General features: G+C 36.0%; 1 protein-coding gene and 1 long non-coding RNA gene across 3 annotated transcripts in view; both read left to right on the top strand.

Annotated features, from left to right (window-relative positions):
* Positions 1-22,647, top strand: part of SOX6 (SRY-box transcription factor 6) — a 326,300-nt gene that overhangs the window by 150,927 nt on the left and 152,726 nt on the right. For both annotated transcript variants that reach the window (XM_081345836.1, XM_081345835.1), the window contains exon 6: positions 2,703-2,771. In XM_081345836.1, the coding sequence (XP_081201962.1) occupies positions 2,703-2,771 (69 nt within the window). The remainder of the gene's footprint in view (positions 1-2,702; positions 2,772-22,647) is intronic.
* LOC308660508 lies at positions 8,121-21,237 on the top strand. The gene is made up of 3 exons (XR_014024747.1): positions 8,121-8,170; positions 19,065-19,132; positions 20,866-21,237. It is a non-coding gene; the product is annotated as an uncharacterized lncRNA (long non-coding RNA).

The following is a 22,647-nucleotide window of genomic DNA, read 5'->3' as shown; positions in this document are numbered from 1 at the left end:
CTTTTTTTGTTTAGCCTTCTCATTCTGTCCTTAAAGAGTGCTTGCAATAACATGATGCCACAATAAGAGTAAATATCTTAAAATATTAAAAATACGGTAAAAGGCAATATGCTAAAATATGGCATTGAGCTCTGATAGTAATTCTTCCTAAAATTCCTGAACAACCTGATCATGTACAGCTCTGGAAGAGGAAATTTTATAACCTCAAGGCAATTGGAGAAACTTTGAACTTATTTAAAAGTTTGGAAAAAGAATTCTATAGTTTCAGATTCAGGAGGGTGATTCCATTTCCGTGTGTTTTACCAATATCAAATAAAGCCTTATAATTAGAAGAGAGACATGTTAATGACAAAAAATTGTGGGTTAGCACATTCTTCCATATGTGGAAAGTTCTTTTTAACTAGCCTTAGGGACAAAAGGCGATCCTCTCTTGGTGTACAGAAGCTACGGAATTCCATGCAATCTGAATATATAAATCTTACTTAATGTTTTTTGTGCTGTATCTTGCACTTTGATAGAAGCCCAGAAATATATACTGGAAAAGAACATCAGATAAAATGTATTGGGCATTATACTTGCCCATTATACATCCAATATCTTAAAATGACTTATCTCACATGTGTCATTATGGAAAAAAAAATTGAAGAAGTGATGCTTTGTCTGCCATCTTGAGGTTCTGAAGGAAAAGCAGGATTAAAATAAATCTACAAACAAAAGTAAATGAGGGTACATTGTATTGTATAAATAAACTATTCTATTTGTTGATTTTTTTCTTTTCTGACGTTAGGATTTCTTGCTGTCCCCCAAGTAATTTAAATTCAATAAATTAATTATCTAAGTAGTAGTGCAACTGCAATATAGTAACATAGCTTTATTAACTATTTATTTCAATTTATATAACTCTGAACCACAGATATAATCACATAAAATTACATAATCACAAAAAAGCCAACATAGTGCTAGGCTGCAATAACTGAGGGATAGAATCACACTTCACGTGAAGTGTTAAAACCATTTTACAATGCTTTCGTAAGGCCGCATTTGGAATACGGCATCCAGTTTGGTCACCATGATGTAAAAAAGATGTTGAGACTCTAGAAAGAGTACAGAGAAGAGCAACAAAGATGATTAGGGGACTGGAGGCTAAAACATATGAGGAACAGTTGCTGGAATTGGGTATGTCTAGTTTAATGAAGAGAAGGACTAGGGGTGACATGATAGCAGTCTTCCACTATCTCAGGGGTTACCACAAAGAAGAGGGAGTCAAGCTATTCTCCAAAGCGCCTGAAGGCAGGACAAGAAGCAATGAATGGAAACTAATCAAAGAGAGGAGCAATGTAGAAGTAAGGATAAATTTCCTGAGAGTTAGAACAATTAATCAGTGGAACAACCTGCCTCCAGAAGCTGTGAATTCTCCAATACTGGAAATTTTTAAGAAGAGAGTAGACATCCATTTTTCTGAAGTGGTATAGGGTTTCCTGCCTGAGCAGGGGGTTGGACGAGATGATCTCCAAGGTCTCTTCCAATTATTATTATTATTATTATTATTATTATTATTATTATTATTATTATTATTATTATTATTATTATTATTATTATTATTATTATTATTATTATTATTATTATTATTATTATTCTCAAACTCTATTAGAAACCATGATAGAATGCTAAACATATAATTCAAAACAATTACAGTAGCTAATACAATGAAACACTAATCTTTTAAGACAACAGTGATAACACAATGAAGCCAAACAACAGCAATAGTAATTATGGTTATTGTGTTTGTATTATACAGGCAGAATGCTTTTCTATTCAAAATACACCAAGCATAGGATAACAATAGAAAATGAAAACAGTGCTAAAAATTTTTTTAAAAAGGCAATTGAAAGAGAAATATAACTTTGTACAGGTAATAAATACATACAGTTTTCACTTCCCAGAGAAGCTTTCTCCAACAGAAAAGTTCTAATTAAATGATGTATAAAAGTAAAAATATGCTTCAAAAAGTCTGTTTTGGATGGAGAGTTCCAAAGGGCTCATCATGATTGCTTTACAAACTCATTTCCAAGAATGTAATAGCATGTGGGAATGATCTTGGGTGGGTGGATGGGCGGAGAGAAATAGAGGCTATCAGGGGAACAGTCAGATAACAAGAGGGCACAGTCCACAGCTGCCTAAGAGGTGGAGAAAGAAGCTCATAAGGAGCCTCACCTGTCAGAGATCTTAGGCTATAAAGGAGCCACAGGAAGATTTGTACTTTTGCAAGATTCTGTTAATGTGGCCTTACATTAAAGTAGAATTAGTTCTTTTGGTTGTGTTTCCTGTCCGGTACACCTTGGAAGGCTGTCAAAGAATGAGGTGACTTAAAATGGAGCTGTCCTTGCCAACCTGAAAGAGAAAGCCCTTTGTCTAATCTGCTCCTGATTAAAGCAGCCATTACCTAATGGGCAGCTTAACAATGTACATTGATAAAATGCTTGATGACTTAACCAGGTTTTCCTGACTATGTTTTAAAGATTAATTTAATGAATAACATCTTTGAAACCTCCTTGTGGTATTGTAGCTAGCTCATGGAAAAGTAAGATTCTGTGTAGCAAAGCCTAAACATCTTAGAATTTATCAAGAGGACTTTGTTCTCTCGGAATAATATTGAAGTTGGTATCTCTATTTTAATTTAATGTAAATTTTATTTCCAACAGATTGCAAGACAACAGCAGCAACTTCTCCAGCAGCAACACAAAATCAATCTCCTGCAGCAGCAAATTCAGGTCAGTATGTTTTATTGCTCTCTGCTGATTATTCTTAAATTCTATTTAGAGGAAGGGGAAGCTTTAAAATAAAATTGCTTTTACTCTACTAAACTAGCAAAGCTTCCATAGGTCTGCTATTTTTTTTTAAAAAAGAGTGAAAATATTTCAGTGGAAGCTATATTTTTTAACAAACAGCTTTTGTTTGAAGGATAGTCATTCGTTTTAAATTTAACCATTTAATGTTAAGGTAAATAGATAGCTTAACATGTGCTCCAAAGGAAAAATAGGGATTCAGTTGTTGCTTGTGGATCATTTTATTACAATGAAGACTTAACAGCTTTCCATTGATAGAGTTATTACAGAAATCATTTGTAGCTCTTGCTAGGTAGGTGTATAGTAAGAGTTGAGGGCAGCAGCATTTTGTAGGTGGTAGATGTTATTGTGTATGTGTCATGAGCGCCAATTCCAGTTTTAATTTTATATGGAGGAAGAAATAGCATTTATTATAATCCCTTCTTGAATATATCCAAAGATAAACTATATAAAAGATAATGTTATTTTAGTGGATCTGTTGTGTTTTTTCTTTTTCTTTTATAAAAGCATCACATCATGGCTATTGAAAGTTATCACTACCAAGAAACCATTTTAATAATAATAATAATAATAATAATAATAATAATAATAATAATAATAATAATAACAACAACAACAACAACAACAACAACAACAACAACAACAACAACAACAACAAAACTTCCTATTGCATATGATTATCTACTGTGAGTGAAAATGTTGGATTGAGGAACTCTTTGGCCTGATTCCACAGAATTATTTTCATGTTTTTGTGTAAAAAGTTCCAGTCTAAATTTGGTGTTTGCTTTTATGTGTGAAAATCCCTACTCTACTTTAAAATGGTACGATCCTGGAAAGAGGGTTGCTTGTGCAGTTTCTAAATACCTTGTTCAGTTCCAACACCTGCTTTATTATGGGAGGATGAATGGATTCCTCTTGTTCAGAAAGATTTTTTTGTAGTCCAAGAAATGGCTGAACCGAGAGTAAAAAAAATCTGTCTACAATTTACATAGTTAGTTGGATACTATTGCTGGCGTCATAATATGCCTTCTGGTAGTCATTCTGAAGCAAAGAAAAATGTACTTCCAGTGGCCACAATGTTGCAGAAAGTTATAATACAGGTAATTTTGTCTTCTTTTTTGCCTTTTCTGCATTGTTACTTCATAACATTACAGGTAGTCCTCAACTTATGACCACAGTGGAACCCAAAATGTCCTTTACTAAGCAAGACAGTTGTCAAGTGAGTTTGTTCCCATTGTACAACCTTTCTTGGCGCAGTTGTTAAATGAACCATTGCAGTTGTTTAGTAACATGGTTGTTAAATGAATCTGGCTCCCCCCCTTGACCTTGTTTGTCAGAAGGTTGCAAGAGGTAGTCACTTGACCCTGGGACACTGCAGCCATCATAAACATGAGTCAGTGGAGATGCTGCAATGGTTGTAGGTGTGAAAAGTGGTCATAAGTTTCTTTCTTCAGTGCCGTTTTGAACAGTCACTAAATGAACTGTTGTAAGTTGAGGATTATCTGTAGTTGATTCCCTGTTAATTGCCTTGTATTCTGTATTTGCTAAGGTTTAACAGATAAGTCACTAGGACCAAGTGGCCGTTCCTCTTCCTAAGAACAAGTACATTGCCTCCACTTTATCTTCTTCTAGCCTTGTCCCCCTCCCCTAAGTTATGGAGTTTAGCCACTGCCAAACATTTTGTCACTTTATGCCAATTCAGTTGTTGGGAGTCTGTTTAGAATGAGAAGCTTCTGTGGATTGCCTCTCTGTCTTGTGTGCATTGGGAAAACTCATTAAAGGATTTCAAGCAGGTTAAGCTTTTCTCCTCCATGGCATGTTTGCCAGGATTCTTGGTGGTTGTTTCATCTTCTCCTGGAGCATCTTGCAAGGAATTGCTTTAGCTGCTATCAAAGCTTGCTGGGTCAGTGCCATAGCAGGCATGCAAACAAATTTTAAAGAACGGCTGCTTGTGTGGCTAGAGTTGTAGTATGAGACTTACATTTAATGTATTGTTTGTGATTTGCAAAAGACTTTAGGTAGATAATGTTTAAGCAGCTCATTACAACTGACAAATATGGAACTTTTGTCTGTTTTTTTTGGTGTGTGTGTGTGTGTGCTTAAATCGAATAAGAGAAATTGAAATAACTTTAAAACTAGAAGCTCTGCTCAGCAAAGAGTTGTCCCCAGTCCTTAAATCATAAAGCTTGAGTACTTCATATATTTTAGGACTATGCTTTCAGCAGATGTATAAATTTTAGGAATACTTTACAAAGAGATAAGCATTCTTCAGAAGACCATGTTTATAGTTAAATAAGTAGCAACATTATTGTAAAGCCTAGTGAATTTTAAATAGAAAATCAGTCATCCTATCACTATGTCTTGTCAGAAAGGTCTTGAGAAAGCACATTTTCAATTTCCTATCTGCATCTGAAGCTAGTTGTGCAGTTGTTTGGATGCCTGGAACATGTGACTACTTTTATTTCAGTATTCTTGGACTTCAAGGTACACCTATTTTATTAAGTATGGCACATGGCACTTCATAAGGAAATAATTGCTGCCAAAAATTTATTTACATAGTACATAAATTTGTCAATTAGCAATATATATATAATTAAAACAAATGCAAAGAGGCTGTTACTGGTATTTTAGTTTTAGACATAATTTAAGGATGAGAAATAAACCAGAACGAAAATGGAAGACAATAATACATGTTGTATTCCATGTAAATTTTTATTCAATAGGTAGTAAGCTAAAGATATAATAAAGATAATATAATTTCATAACAGCTTCCTTTCTTGGGCTTTAGACTATAATTATTAATGATGATGATGATAATATAAAATATTTATTGAAAATTATAAAGAAAGAGTCAAATTTCAATACAATTTGGAGTCATGGCCCTATTGAAAATGTTTCTAACTCTTGGCTCTGCATGTGGACCAAACATTTTCAAGCTGCTTTCTGAATTAAAATCTGCTTGATGAGCTTGATTGATGCTGGCAAAGAAAGTTGCTAACTTTTTAAAAATGTTAATTCTAGATTCCTGCCCTGTGGTTCATACTTTTCAGGAAGGTCTGTGGATAGAACCTTTTTCTACTCAAGTGAATATTTTAGTAATGACCTTGTTGTGACATGGATGAGAAGCATGAAAGAGGGGGAGTCAATCACTTGCAGCATGCTTGTGATTTTTGCTACCTCTGTTTTGTCAGTCTGAAGACAACTGAAGACACACTTGGGGAATTTTAATTTGTCAAGGAAATTTTTATTTTGGGAGGACCCCATGAGGTAAGGTTGTGGTGATAGAGGCATCTCATGAGGATCTGCAAGGACAAGCATGAGATGCTCAGCAGGAGTGAACCAATTTAAGATGCTAGCAGATCTGGGACAGTCTCTGCAGGAGGTGAGGTTGGAATTACTTAGGCAACTCAGTCAAAGAGTTGATTCCTAAGAAGGTTGGAGAGAGGAAAAAAAAGTTCTGTGTATCTTATTCTTGCATGGTTGGCATAGTTTCTGTTGACATTGTGATTTGTATACAACCCTGTGTTTGTTCATGTTCAGATAAGGTCACATGGAGGAGTTTACCTAAAACATTGCAATGTCAAACTGTAGTTTTCACTATTTCCACTTTTTCTTTGTTTTCTCTTTCTTTGTCTTCCATTGTAGTGGGTCAAAGGTATAGAAACACTGGTTCTGCTTTTGCTCAGGGCTAATCAGCAAAGCATCAAAGTTTTGCTGGAAGTCCAGTTTATACTGTATTATTCCTTGCATGCATGCAAATAAATGATGTTGTATCCTCAAAGTTATTTAGTTCTTTAGGTGAGCTGTATTTTGGCCACAACAACCTAGAAAAATCCCATGCACCCAGTACCCCCCCCCCACACACACCCAATTTTCCCAAATGCATGCAAAGCAGGGGCATTGCAGCTGCCAAGAACATGATTACATTCTCCCTTCTATGTGGCTTTAATTTCCCATCCTATATTATATTAATTGTATTAATTTTTTAACTCAATCCATGTAATTAGTACTATAGCCTTCATGCTGAACTACCATTATGAGGAAGAAACTTGAGGGGTTTTCATTTTTAGAAAATTAAGAAACTAGATATAGTCATAAAGAAAAAAAATCCTATGCCTTAGGTTTCTACCCTGTGTTTTCAAACAGTGATAAGAGCAGTGATATTTTCATATTCATTCTTATAAGCAATGGATGGAAACTAATCAAGGAGAGAACTAACTAGAACTAAAGAGAAATTTCCTGATAGTTAGAACAATTAATCAGTTGGAATGGCTTGCCTAGAGAAGTTGTGAGTGCTCCATCACTGGAAGTTTTTAAGAAGAGATTGGCCAATCTTATTCGTCTGAAATGGTATAGGATTTCCTGCCTGAGCAGGGGGTTGGACTAGAAGATCTCCAAGGTCCCTCCTACATTCACTTTGAAGAGTCATTTAGATATTAAAACCAGGCAGGTCCATACAATGGAGGACATTGTTTTAAATTCTTCAGTCCCAAATATGTTCAGGGTTTTAATATTAGAATCAACATCTTAAACATTCATTGCTAATCCAAATCTTTAAAATTAGTATCAGGAGCACAATGCTTCCCATCTACCATCTGGCTACTATTCTGGACTGGTTAAATTTTTGGTAATATCTTCACAGACAATAAAATATAATGCATAAAAAACCTACACAAATGAGTAGTTTCTCCAACCTTATAAGAGATTCAATTCTTTGTCTCTTGGCTGCAAACCCCTCAGCTCATTTATTTCTTTATATGGCAGTTAGTTTTGCTTTATTCAGTGACACTGTTTTTGCTCACTAAAACTTTTCCTTTTAAATTGCCACAAGAATCCATTTTCGTGTTCTAATGTTCTTGCTGTGTCACTTAATATCAACAAGCTTGCATGGTCTCATTTTGTTAAAATGAGTGAGCGTGATAGTAAACAGAGGTGCAGCAATTTGAAAAATGGCTGCTGCTTAACTGTCCTTGATGTGAATAGTTTGTATTATACTTAAAACCTAGGAGGCTGATCCCTCAAATTCCTTCCTTTATCTGTGCTTAACTAAAAAAATATCACGACACCTTGTGAGCTGAATAAGGACTATGTCTTTATGGCATGTGCATGTCTAAAGATCTTGAATAATTCTGCATTACTTTTTATGCCCTCTACAATGATGATGAAGATGAAGACGATAATAACAATAACAACAACAACAATAATGATGATGATGTTGGAAGGGACTTTGAAGGTCATCTAGTCCAACCCCCTGCCCAGGCAGGAAACCCTATACCATTTCAGACAAATGGCTGTCCAGTCTGATGATTGCTAAAATAACAATGGTAGGAATATATTTAAAGCAATGGTCATTATTAAGTATCTCACTGATCTCCTATTTAAGAATCTTTCATTTGTTGCCTTCTGGAAATGGATTGTAAATGCTTGATTCAAGTTTGCTCAAGAGACCCTGTCATGAGCAAAGTTCATATTATGCTGCAATTCTTCTTATTTAGGTTCTTTTTTTGGTGGAGCAGGGGCGTATCTATGGAGTAATTTGTGCCAGTTGAAAATTGGCTCCAGATCTGCCTGATCAAATTGGTCTTTTTTCTTTGCTGTTTCTGCATCAGTTTATTTAAAGCCAGAGCAAATCAGTTGTTCCTTTTGCTACACTGAAATTTGTCACTTGCTTGTTGGTTCTCTTTTTGCTCTCTCTCTCTCTCAGGCTCAGGGAAGCCGATTTTGGTACTTTGCACATAGTACAATCCACCCCTGAAGAAAAGGGGATAAAAAAAAAGTTTACCAACTTTCCTGCCTTCACTTTACCTGAACTATTACATGCCTGGGAATAATTGCAAAGATTTGCAATCAGAATACCTGGGATCAATTCTGCCTGCAATTTAAAAGTGCAGGAGTCTGCCTGCTTCGTTGTTCAGTGTTTTGTTTCCCCATATCCCCCTCTCATTATTAAGGCAATATGCAATAATGATGATTGATACTGGGAAAGCATCTGGAAAAAAATGATTTTGTCAATATCACTAATATCTTTTTCCAGTTACAATAACAATACCTTTACTCCATCAGATGTTTTTATGCACAATGCAGTGATTGTGGCAAGTTGACGTGGATGTTTCCATTAATATCCACATACCCATTCTACATATGGCTTTTCATATATTGGTATATGAATAAATATGTATGTACATAGCATGTGTATATGTGTATTGTGTATGGGTATGGGTATGTATGTGTACAGTATATATACTTTCTTTTGAGAGCCGGCAGGCAACAGAATTTCATTTGTAATTTTTAATGGGCCAGTGACAAAATGATAATAAAGGTTAACTTTCTAATAATATGGTTATTGTAAGAGTGCTATTTCTTCTAGTTCTTTTTCTGATTGGACTTTCTCTGAAATTTGAAGTAATTTAGAAAGTGCAACTTTGATGAAATTGGTTTTTTTTTGGAGTGTCCTATTGGTCAGTAAGGGACGCGGTGGCTCAGTGGGTTAGGATGCTGAGCTTGTCGATCAGATGGTCGGCAGTTTGGCGGGTCGAATCCCGAGTGCCGCGTAACAAAGTGAGTGCCTGTTACTCGTCCCAGCTTCTGCCAATCTAGCAGTTCGAAAGCATGTAAAAATGCAAGTAGGAAAATAGGGACCGCTACGGTGGGAAGGTAACAGCGTTCCGTGCCCCTTTGGCATCTAGTCATGCCGGCCACATGACCACGGAGACGTCCTCGGACAAGCGCTGGCTCTTCGGCTTTGAAACGGAGATGAGCACCGGCCCCTAGAGTCGGAAACGACTAGCACGCATGTGCAGGGGAACCTTTACCTTTACCTTTAATTGGTCAGTAGGAATAATTGGCTGAGAATGTTCTTGCATTTGTCCATGTTTCAATATCAGTAATAAAGACAAGATAACTGCACCTAACTTTGAAAGCTGGAGAAATTGGGAAAAGAAAATGGGCTAGGATGAAGTTTGCCCTTGTTGTAACCTGTATTTAATGCTGGCTAGCAAAATAACCAAAACAAAACCAAAACCAAGCACTACTGTTCTGGCAGAGAAAAATATATCCACCCAGCTTTTTTTATTTGTTTGTTATCGATCATAAATCTGATCCCTTTCCAGCACACTGAAAGCAGGACTAAATAAAGTTGCTAAAAGCAATTTGATACTTCTGTTGGCATGAGTGTATGAAGCAGAGGTTTTCCTGAAAGTAATACAGAAAAAACAAAACAAAACAGGACTTACAAACACAGCTGAAAAGCCTAAGAATAGTCTCCAATAAGCCTTTAAAATATAATTGTATCTTCAGTAAGAAAGTAGGCAGGAAAAATAAACCCCTGGATTTCTTTATACATTCACCACTCAGTGCTGTTGCTGATAGCCCACAGCATGCTGATCTGATCTTTTTTGGAAGGACGCTTAAACGAATAGAAATAAAAGGTAAATTTAATTATCTGTTTTATCTAATTGAATTAACTTTAAAAGTTATGATAAATACTCTAAAAACATGCTTTGAATGCTTAACCTGATTTTCTCAAATAAAACTGTGTTTTCTTTCTAAAACTGAATCCATGACTTTAGGTGCTATTGTTCAAATTCAATAAACTCAACAGCAGATTATTAATTTTATAAAGTTGTCAATCTACTTAGTCAGAATCCAAAATTAACTCTTGAGAAATTCTCAGGTTGGAGTTTAGGCTATGGGATATTAATTAACATACCATGGTTCTACAAGTTCCTTCATTTATTATAGCTATTGCCGGGAAGATTGAAAACAAAAGTCAAGAAATCAATCTAAACCATGGTTTGTTTCCTAATTTGGGAAAACTGATTGGTTTAATAATGGGTTGAAAGCACTGTGACATCTAGCTCATCAATACTCATGGCCATATTACTCGGTGAATGTTACCAATATCATTTCACTGTGTATATATTATCTATGACATTTGCTGATGTCAGATGTAATGATCATCATCAAATTAGATTACTTTAAAAGGGGACTGGACAAGTTCTATCTTCTGCCTATCAGTAGCTGCTAAGTCTTTCTACTTCAAAAAATTGAGGTGACATTCTTCAAATATTATTTGCTATGTAGCAACACTAAAGAGGGCTATCACAGTTCTATCCATTTTGCAAACTTCCTGAAAGCATCTGGTTAGTGAGATAGAACAAGCCTTTGCTAGATTGCCTTGTGGTCAAATCCAGCAGGCTGTTATTTTCTTAGGAGAACCCAGCTAAACCATCTGATCTTCAATTTATTTTCATGACAACCCACTAGCTACTTTTTCTGTTTTGAGATTTTATAGGTTATTTAATTTGAATGGAAATAACTGTTTGCAGTTGGCTTTGAGTCACCAGGTACAAAGGAAGGGATAAGACTTGAAACTCAGACAAGACATAGGACACCAAATAGTGGATTGGTGTTATGTCTCAATCACCTTATTTTCACAGTCTAGGTTTTGTCTCCTTAGGAAACCACTAAAGACTTTCTTAAATGGTTTGATTATGCATGTTATTTAAAATGTTCTAAATAATAGGAATAGAATTGGGCAGAAATGTGGTCTTATTTCAATAAATTGCTTTGTTTCTCAAAATTTAAACAGCCTGTTTAGCCGAAACACCCCCCCCCCCAAAAAAAAGAGGCTTTCAGTATCTCTTACATATGACTCCTCTAATTATAGAGCAGTAAATGGTAGGCAAGCATATGTTAGCAACATGAGCAGCAGCCTATGAAATGAGCTACAAGTTAATAAAATCATCTTGTGGTTGTGTTGGCCAAATGTTAGCACACATATTTCAGAAAGCAATATTTCAACAAGCTTGAAGAATAGGGCTCTGGCACACGGAACATGAACATGATCCGATGTGTGGAAAAGAGATAAACCTACAGCAAACACTTAGGTTTGTGGTGGGGAGGAAGTGAGGAATGACGGGAGAGTATGTTTGTTTTTCTCCCACTCCTTAAGGCTGCGAGTGATGACCTCATTAACTATATTGCTCAGGCTAACCTGTACTGGATTTCCCTGTGTGCTTGATTCCTGAAGGTACACCACTGGAGTGTATCGAATGGCATATACCCATTTTCTCCCTTCAGTTAGTGCTGTAGGACTGTTTCTTATTAGACGACTAAACCAGAGTAATCCAGGAGAAGACTCCTCCGAGTCCCTTGGACTGCAAGGCGATCAAACCAGTCAGTCCTAGAGGAGATCAACCCTGACTGCTCTTTAGAAGGCCAGATCCTGAAGCTAAAACTCAAATACTTTGGCCACCTAATGAGAAGGAAGGACTCACTGGAGAAGAGCCTAATGCTGGGAAAGATTGAGGGCAATAGAAGAAGGGGACGACAGAGAATGAGGTGGTTGGATGGAGTCACTGAAGCAGTAGGAGTGAGCCTAAATGGACTCCAGAAGATGGTAGAGGACAGGAAGGCCTGGAGGAATGTTGTCCATGGGGTCGCAATGGGTCAGACACGACTTTGCAAATAACAACAACAAAACCCTCAGTCACTGAGAAACCTGCAGAAATGCAGTTGTATCATGTGCCGATTAGTTGGTCACAATAGGCTGAAGCAAACTATAATATGAATCATACCAGAAAAATCTTCAGGATCTGGGCAAATAATGAAGATAGAATAGAATAGAATAACAGAGTTGGAAGGGACCTTGGAGGTCTTCTAGTCCAACCACCTGCTTAGGCAAGAAACCCTATATCATTTGAGACAAATGGTTGTCCAATCTCTTCTTAAAAATTTCTAGTGTTGGAGCATTCATAACTTCTGGAGGCAAGTTGTTCCACTGATTAATTGTTCTAACTAAAGATAGTGTCTTCCAAATTAAAAACATGCAAAGAAAGTTGAAAATATGATCAGTTGGCCAATCTGTGGGAATGGATCCTATAGGCATTTGACACACTGGATTCTTATCTTGCTAAATGTACAGGGATCACATATCAAACTAACCATGTCAGTTAAACTGAATAGCTGCAGTATTATAAGCATATTTTGGGGGTTTCATTCACTATATCTTTTTTGTTTAATAAATAATTATTAAATTTATGGGCTGCCTGATTCCCAGCTATCCTCAATGATTTAATTGATATCAGACTTCTCTTGAGAAACACTAAAACCTGGAAATATATACAGGTATTTTGAGACAGGCTTCTTGTTGTTAGCTGCAAAGTCGTGTCCGACCCATCGCAATCCTATGGACAACGTTCCTCCAGGCCTTCCTGTCCTCTACCATCTTCTGGAGTCCATTTAAGCTCATGCCTACTGCTTCAGTGACTCCATTCAGCCACCTCATTCTCTGTCGTCCCCTTCGTCTATTGCCCTCAATCTTTCCCAGCATTAGGCTCTTCTCCAGTGAGTCCTTCCTTCTCATTAGGTGGTCAAAGTATTTGAGTTTTAGCTTCAGGATCTGGCCTTCTGAAGAGCAGTCAGGGTTGATCTCCTCTAGGACTGACCGGTTTGATTGCCTTGCAGTCCAAGGGACTCGCAGGAGTCTTCTCCAGCACCACAGTTCAAAGGCCTCAATTCTTTGGCACTCAGCCTTTCTTATGGTCCAGCTTTCACTGCCATACATTGCAACTGGGAAGACCATAGCCTTGACTATACGCACTTTTGTTGACAGGGTGATATCTCTGCTTTTTAGTGTACTGTCTAGATTTGCCATGCCTTTCCTCCTCCCAAGGAGCAAGCGTCTTTTAATTTCTTGGCTACAGTCCCCATCTGCAGTGATCTTAGAGCCCAGGAAAATAAAATCTGTCACTACCTCCATTTCTTCCCCATCTATTTGCCAGGAATTGAGAGGGCCGGATGCCATGATCTTGGTTTTCTTGATGTTAAGTTTCAAAGGCTTCTTGTAGGAAAAAACAAAACAAAACCCAATAAACTAATATAGCCATTACTAAAGAATTCCAGTGATTGCTCTGTGCCAAATGCAGTCAAGGTTCAAATTCTCTCTTTCTCCAGCCCATGCTGTGCAATAGGTTCTGATATGCACCCAGTCAGTGTAACAGACTAGTCTAGTTTCAGGCTGCTTGCTTCTAACTTTCTTAGAGCTAGCTTTCATGACTGATTTACAGTACACTTTATTTTCTGAATACAGTGAATAGGTTAATTTAGAAGCCAAGTTATATCAACCCCCTCAGTATGTCCCAAAGAGTTAATGGACAAATGGTGTAAAACTGTGATATGCTGTGACTTTTATGTTTGTTATAATTATCAATGCAAAATGGAATGTGAACCGGTTACAATTTTCTTACACTTAGTTCAGTTCTTCAAAACAATATTTATAAATAATCCATAGTAAAACATTGGCCTACAAACTTAGATAGTATACGAGATAATATTTGCAGAAATATTTCCATATTATACTTAAGTGAATGAAAAGTTGTCATGCCAAACATGATTATGGCCAACTAGTTAGTTTTTTAGTGGGAGATGGTTGTTTAAAGTTTAAGAGAAAAAAATACCCAGAGATTAAAAAGAAGAAAAGAAATGGAACCTAGAATAGTACCTTGAGGTTTTGCCTAAGGAGAAATTCTGTCGTGGATAGTCTTTCAAGATTGCATTAACACAAATTTCTTTATAAGATTTAGGCACAATGTCACATCTTGGCTTTTTGCTTGCTCTATTTTATGGGTGCATAGAATATTTTTTTGATCATTAATCACACAGTCATTGAGCTTGAGTAATAGGGTTTTTTTGCAATGTTCTTTCCAGGCAATAGTAAATAAAGGAGTAGTTAGGGCAATGTTAGAATAACTGGATTTATGGGAGATAGAGCAATACTAGTTCATATGTCCTTTTGAAAATGCAGATATTTAGTTAAGAAATAAATATTTTAACAAAAGGCAACCCCATTTTTAAAATATGTTAAAAGATTCAGAGAAAAAATCGGTGTGCTTTTTAAAGTATAAAAGTAATATTTTTAATTCACTGAATGGTGAGCAATATTTGACAAGAGGATAGGAATCAAAATGATTTACAATTCTACACAAATATTTTACATTTACACATATTTATTGTCAGTGGAAGTAAGGAAGAAGTCCACATGCTTATCAAATGAGCTTTTTGAACTAAGAGTGTACAGCAGGGGTGTCAAACTCAATTTCATTGAGGGCCGCATCAGCATTGCAGTTGCCCTCAAGGGGCTAGGTGGGCGTGGCCTACTTGGTGGGCATGGCCTACTGGGTGGGTGTGGCTAGAGTGCGTATGGCCTACTGGGTGGGCATGGCTAGAGTGCGTATGGCCTACTGGGTGAGCATGGCCAGCTCTACATCGTTCGCATCAAGGGTGCCTATGGGGGCCTGGGCAGGAGTGGGACAGATCTGAGGGTCTCTGGCAGAAGGAGGGTCTCTGGGCCAGGGCCAAGGCAGTGAGGGCCGTTCCCTCACTGTTTCCAGGATGGCTTCGCGGGCCACAGGAAACCACTTTGCGGGCTGGATCCGGCCCCCGGGCCTTGTGTTTGACATGTCTGGTGTACAGTATTAGTGTTGTATTAGGTGTAAATTTGTATATTTCCCAAATTACTTAAAAATACTATGTTAATTTATGTTTAGTTAAAATTAAACTATGGATGAATTAATACTGGAAAACAGCAGTAACTATTTCTTTAAGACATTCTAAAAGGATAAAGAAAAAGATGCAGATGTTCCAAAGTTTAGATGCAGCATAGGAAAAACACATTCCTACCTTTTTGGCTAACAGAACTCTGTAAGACATTTTTAAAAGAGTCTGATGAAATAGCCTTGCAAATTTTTAATAAGACCAAAAGCCCCACAGTCCTTAGTGAATCAAGGTGTACCTTTGCAGAAGAGTATTGCTTTTAATGGAAATCAAAAGGCTTTCACCAGATGACTGGAGAAAAGTGTCATATTACATTGTGACTTTTCGTGTGTTTTAAAAAGTGAAAAATCCATAGCTTTCTATTTTTACTTTGTGTTTTGGCATATGCTTACTTCTGATCAACTACTGCAATATTCTTTTCAACACATTACTCTATGAATCTGGATTAAGGCAATCATTTGTCAAAATATTAGGACCAGTGTCTTCTGTGATCACAGCAGACCAAGATTTTTTTTTTTGCTGAAGACCAAGAACATAATTGAAACAAAGAATTGGTGACTTAAAAGAAAGCAAGCAATCTTTGAGTTGAGGTCATACTATTTTCCATTTCTTCTATTTGAGCTTTTTAATAACAATGAAATTTGTGGTAGACTTAGATTCTTGATGCTGTTACTCTTAAGAATTCAGCTTGTTTAAAATAGCTAAATCTTTCCTATAAATCTTGCATAGACCATCTTCCATAAATCAAGCATTTGCACAGCTTGTGTAAATTATGTCCACATTGAGATTTTAAGACGTTAAACAGCGTGCATACCATATTTGAGGGATGGGAAATAAAAAGTGATATACTGTGCGACACGTGATATAACACAGCAGAATATCTTTTCAGGTCCAGAGGGATGCATTGACATCACCAAGCTAAAATCCTTACAATGCCACAAAATGCTTTACAGAGGTTTGTTTTGTTGTTATGAGAAAAGTATATAATGGCTTATTATGGAACACTCTGTTTATGTCAACTGCACAAAATATGATGTGAAAAATGTATGCAAACCAAATAATAAAACAATTCACTGAAATTGGATGAGTATGAAAATACTTTATTCTGAAACAGCTTTGTTAAAAGTAACTTTTTAAAAATCAAATATTCATTTAAAAATAAAGTAATAATAATTGTTTTATTTAATACCAATTGATGGACAAAATCCATTCACATGTTCATTTTAAAATATAGGCAGGTGGACAAACTGGTAAGGATCAAAGCATAATTCCTTGTATCTGTTTGTACAGATCAACATAATAATTTTTCTGTCCCATTTGCTATATTAAATTATGTTTATGTGCTATCAATTTGGTATTGACTCTTAGTGATTCCATTGATAGATTTTCTGAAATATTAAAATCTCCTAATTTTGGCTGATGGGTCTATGAAATTCTATAAACAAAGTTGGAGTGATCTTTAATTCCATGAAAAAATACTGAAAATAATTTCATAAATCTTATGTAAGAAAAAAATACATGTTGACTTTTTAAAATTATTAGTTCTGTATTGATATGCATTTCTGTGTTAGAAGATTTTAGTATCTGAAAGATCAGGTTTGGACCATACTGTAGAGCAGGGGTCCCCAACCTTGGTCCATGGACTGCTATCAGTTTGTTGCCCATTGGCAACTGGATTGCACAAGTGGCAGGTGAGCATGGGAATCTCCATTTGTGCAACTGGCATGTGTACATGCGAAACTGTCAGCCTCTGCTGCTACTGCTAGTCTGTGCCGTGGGAGGGAGGTGGTTTTGGGGGCAGAGAACTGAAGGAGGCAAAATAATATTTAATAGGTGGGGAAGGCCTGCTCACAATATTCTTTTGGTGCACTTCTGGGTTTATATGTTGGTTGAACTAAACATATTTTGACTTTATCATTAAAGCAAAAGTGTTTCCTCTGATTTCTGATTGTCTGGGAAATAATATTCCTCCCCAACACACTTTTATCGCATATGCCAAGAGTACTTTTGAAAGGTGAAGATACAAGAGAATATGATAATTCCTCCTTCCTACGCTCCCTCCGTTATTGAAATGTTTTCATGGTGTAGGCTGCTGCCCCTGCTCCCCAGTAAGTGCTTTACCACAGGATTTATTTAAAGCGTTCAGTGAAATTGGGATTCCTGTTTTTAAGCAAGCTTCAAGCATGCCACCATTTTTGAATGGAAGGATTTTTCATTACCAAGTTTCATAAAACTATGGAAAAGAGGGTTAGTAATCAAAAGGTTGGCCCAACATTAATTTTAGCATTGCAAGTGAAGCTAGAATTCTGAGGGATAAAAAGATTCTTATAGTTTTGCTGAAATATTAAATGGCAGGAAATTATGACATTGTACGTCATGCATCATTGTACCAATGAAACATATAATACATGACTGCTTTAAAAAAATCATCTTACTTGCATAGCCGAAGTGTGTTTTTGTATGTGCATATTTTTAAAAAGAGGAGCTGGAGAATTGCCTATGATTTTTTTTAACTCTTAACTGACATGCCATATTTGCCAATTTGAAAGCTAAGTAAAACATTTCCTATCATATTTAAAAAGAGAAGTATTGATTGATGTATAGAAACAGTTTTCAAAGACATGAATCTACAAGAATATTTAAACCAAAGATTTTTTAGTGTAGAACAGGGGTGTCAAACTCAATTTCATTGAGGGCCGCATCAGCATTGCGGTTGCCCTCAGGGGGCCGGGTGGGTATGGCCAGGGTGGGCGTGGCCTACTGGATGGGTGTGGCTAGAGTGCATATGGCCTACTGGATGGGCATGGCCAGCTCTACATCATTCGCATCAAGGGTGCCTATGGGGGCCTAGGCAGGAGTGGGACAGATTTGAGGGTCTCTGGCAGGAGGAGGGTCTCTGGACCAGGGCCAAGGCAGTGGGGGCTGTTCCCTCATTGTTTCCAGGATGGCTTCGTGGGCCGCATGAAACCACTTCGCGGGCCGCATCTGGCCCCCGGGCCTTGTGTTTCACATGTCTGGTGTAGAACAATTGGAAATTGCATCATATAAACAGTTGATTGCAGAATTGTAATTTATTGGTGTATTTTATTAGATAGGTGAGTTCTCAAGGTTGAGATGAGAAGAAAGAGCCAGCAAAACGTGACCTTCATGATAATAAAAATGATTGCTAGGTATTTTGTAGTTGAAACAGCTAAACAAATAATTTTTTTACATTTCGCCCTATATTGCCTCGTGGTATGACCCACTCTCAAGCAAAAATATTTTAAATGATGAGTTTTTTTGATAAAGCAGATGTTTAAACCCCATACCTGTTGCATCTTGTTTTATTGACAAGATGGATTTTTATTGCAGAACATAACTTCTGTAATTTTAAGTAAACAAAAATGTGCTTTGAGTAATATTTAATTAAATCAACTGACTGAGAAAAAATATATGAGAAATATCTTTTTAATGATCTTTAATTTGGTTAGCTTTGCTCTCTTTGTTCTTTTCAGTTATTTAAATTTGCTGTTGTTTAACATAGTTTCTGTAGTCCATTTAATAAGCAGAATAAGCACTTATTCAGTAATGTAATAGTGTAATAGTGTATATATGCATATTTTCTTTGAAATGCAACATTTCTATAATATGACAATGAAGCCTACTCTAGTACTTTTATTCAAGATTGAATCCAATCCTGTCCATTCTGATGGAAGACTGTTTATCAGCAGAAGCTCCCTGAGCAAAAAAGAGTAAGAAATAAATTTATGCAAGATGTAAAACTGCTCTCTCTCTCTCTCTCTCTCTCTCTCTCTATATATATATATATATATATATATATATATATATATATATATATATATATATATATATATATATATATATATATGCATAAAAATAAGGATATGGGTCAAGGATATTCAGATGTCCTGCACTGAAATGAGTTGGAAAATAGATAAGATTTATTACAACCAGTTCTTAGAACAGAGCTAGGTATTTTATGGTCCATGGGCTATATCCGGCCCTTTGCCTTTGGCTGCTCCTGTCCAGCTCATATGAGATTAATCAGAAATTAGAAATCAGATACAAATAAATGTGTGCCATGCATGCAGTACATTTGCATTGCCTTTATTTTGAAGGCAACTGCTATTTTTTTTCCAATTTACATATGCGTATGCCCGTTCGCCTATTTACTTTTTTTTAATTATTATTACATTTATATCCCGCCCTTCTTTCCCAGCGCTATCAGTTTGGGTCTCCTCAATAGTCCCAGTTTCACATGTGGCCTCTTAGGAATATTGATTGTCCATCCCTGCCTTAGTTCTTATGATATGAAATGCAGAGGAAAAAGGCAAGTCTTAATTTCCTTTACCTTAAGCATAAATTTGCCCAGCTACATTGCAGCACTTACATGACTTTGGCTAATCTTGAAATACTAAGAGCCAGATTTGCTTAGTTCTTGGAAAGAAAACAAAGAAGTACAGTTCTATTGTATAGTAGATTAGTGATTGTCTTCTTCAGGAATGTCTTTTTATACTTCCCAATCACATTGCGTCCAAGAAGACTACCCAAGCATATCTAGCTTGGGACCCCGATGGCAGCTCTCTCTACTTGATAGGATAAGAAAAGATCGACCAGGATGCCATCCACCCTCTTGGCTTTTGTCTTTGTTTAATGATTACTAATTTTAATTGTTTTTATTTGTATATTTTTATCATTTTGTAAGCCGCCCAAAGTCACTTCAATAGTTACAAGAGCATTTAATATGTAAATAAAATTGATAACCGTGAAATCAGTAGGAATCAAGCCCAGCTCAAAGCAGACTGAATTTTTGACCATGCATTTTATAATTTGTCACTCTTATTTTTCTTGGTCCTGTTTACAGTATTGTTTGTGACGTGTAAGATTGTATCTCAATATTTACAACATTGGGAGTTGTAAACATTTATTTTCATTTTTTTCCAATGATACTTGATTTAGAATGTATTTTAGAATATCTTTTATCACAAACATTGAGAAAATGTTTTCACTGAATTATTGGTAACCTCTGCAATTTTAAAATCCCTTTCGTAGTTCCTTATTGCCCGCTCAGATATTATGGAAAGTTAGGACTTTTGCTTGTGAACTGCACACTTCACATTTATTGTTCAGTCATCTTCTTTGGAGACCCCCTATCTTTTGATGCTGTCAGGTTTCTTGCTGGGTTTTTTTTTTTTTGGCCCTTAGAGACATTAACTAACTTGCTCGCTCCTAATGCTAGCTCTTTTATAAATAAATTGTAAGAAAGGCCCATTAATACAGAAATTTGTTCTCTATATTTTAACCACTTACTTTTCCATAGGATGAGTGTGAACAATCATTTCTTGGCTTAGGGCTGGTAATGGAGGAGCTTGTGGGCCAGATGATGTCATCTTCCCTCTGTGTTTTTGGGAAGTGTTTTCAGATCGTTGTTCATATGTTTGTTTATAGTTATGTTTTATTTTAGGACACATTCTATAGATTTTCATCTTCTTACATAAAGAATTATGGAAAACTACACCTCTGCTATTCAGCAATTATGGTCAGAGGAAATTTCAGAAGTCCAAACAAATGCATGCAGCTTCAGGTCGCTCACCCCCTCCATAAGAGAATTTACTTCATGACTCAGGAGATTTGCAATACCTAGCAGGGATTAATTAATGAAGTCTGCAATCAAATGGGAGATCTCAGGACTACAACGATGTTGGATGTTCTAGTTGTCTAATTTGGATATTTCAAAAGTTTGCACATATTTGAGATATTCAAATAAAGTTATTTTCCAAAAAGAATCTGTAAAAAAAACATTTCAAAATATGCAATTTTTGCCAGATCATTTTATTTACTCTCAGGAAAACTTTCACCGATTAGAGACAAGGGACTTACTTTTCTAAGTTTATAATTATTTTTATTGAAAGTTTGTTAAATAATAGTGATAATTTAAATGAATCCCAAACAATTTTCTTTCTTTTCAATGACAACAAAGACAACAAAATAAAATCTCCAGATACCATTGCTACTATTTTCAGAAATAAATTAATTTAAATTTAATTAGAAATTAGTTAATGATGGAGCTAACAATAACAACAACAATCTGGTGATTTCCACATACTGTACAAAATAATATTTTTCTAGGTGAATTAAACAGATACAACATTATTCCTCTGGACACTTAGAAAACTGACAACATAAGTTGAAGGGAACAGAAAAATACTTCAAGGAAGGGCTTTGGGTGTAGATTAATCAGCAGATGAAGTGATTTGCTGTATTGGGTTTCATACTCTGCAAAGAGTAAGCATTGCTAACGGAATGAGTGGCAGCCTCCAGGAGCTGAGTAGCCTTGAGGGACTTTATTAGTTACGTCTTGACAGGCACATGTCTCTGTTAAAAGAGGGCTTAATTTCTCTCATATGTGCACTTTTTCCAAGCTCAACAAAGGCGGTTAAAGGGAGAGCTCCTTACAAGCCTGGAGGAATCCTTAAAATAAGGGAGATTCCAAAGAGCTAAATTTCTTTTCCTTCTCCTCTCTTTCTCTCCCTGACCCCATGGAGGTTAATTAATATGCAATTACCACTTTTACTTTACAAGAATATGATTTAAATGACAAAGCAGGAGGGGAGGAGAAGAGAAGGGCAATATGGAGTATGTGTAGCACCAATGATGGGGAGACCACTGTTTTACTTCAAAATCAGCATTTTAGGAATTCTGTACATGCATTTCTTTCCAGTTGTAAGTCACATTTTTCAGCTGTGGTACAGTTGTGGTACATTGTGTAGTGCATATATCATATTTATGTTGACATGTGCTATGATACCTAGGTAACCTTGATACGTGAATCATGTTTTAGTTGGATGGTATTGTATACATGTTTAAATACATGTATTTTAATATATTTTATAGTAATTGAATAAAAACTTTTAAGAATAAGGTCTATTGTGGAACTGGCAGTCTTTTAACAAAATTGTCTTGACTATCCATAGGGATAAAAAAGGCTATTCTGTCTTTTATAAATTTCTTTGCCAGAAATGTTTCTTTTCCTTTCAGGTTCTTCTTAGCCCAAAGCCTCAAAATGCTAAACTTCTAAAAAAGAAAAGTCTCTGCAAGCATATTATTTTTCATTAAACTTTTTTTTCTCTTTAAAACAATTTTAGCATTAAAAAAAGCATGACATGGAAACCGAGCTTGGAAAATTCATACAGAACAGTAAAATATTGGCAAAGATATAAGAATGGTTATAATTTGGCTAAGATAT

Source organism: Vipera berus (assembly GCF_964194415.1).
Source record: "Vipera berus genome assembly, chromosome: 1".
NCBI lineage: Eukaryota > Metazoa > Chordata > Lepidosauria > Squamata > Viperidae > Vipera > Vipera berus.
This window is presented reverse-complemented; position numbering and strand designations above follow the sequence as displayed.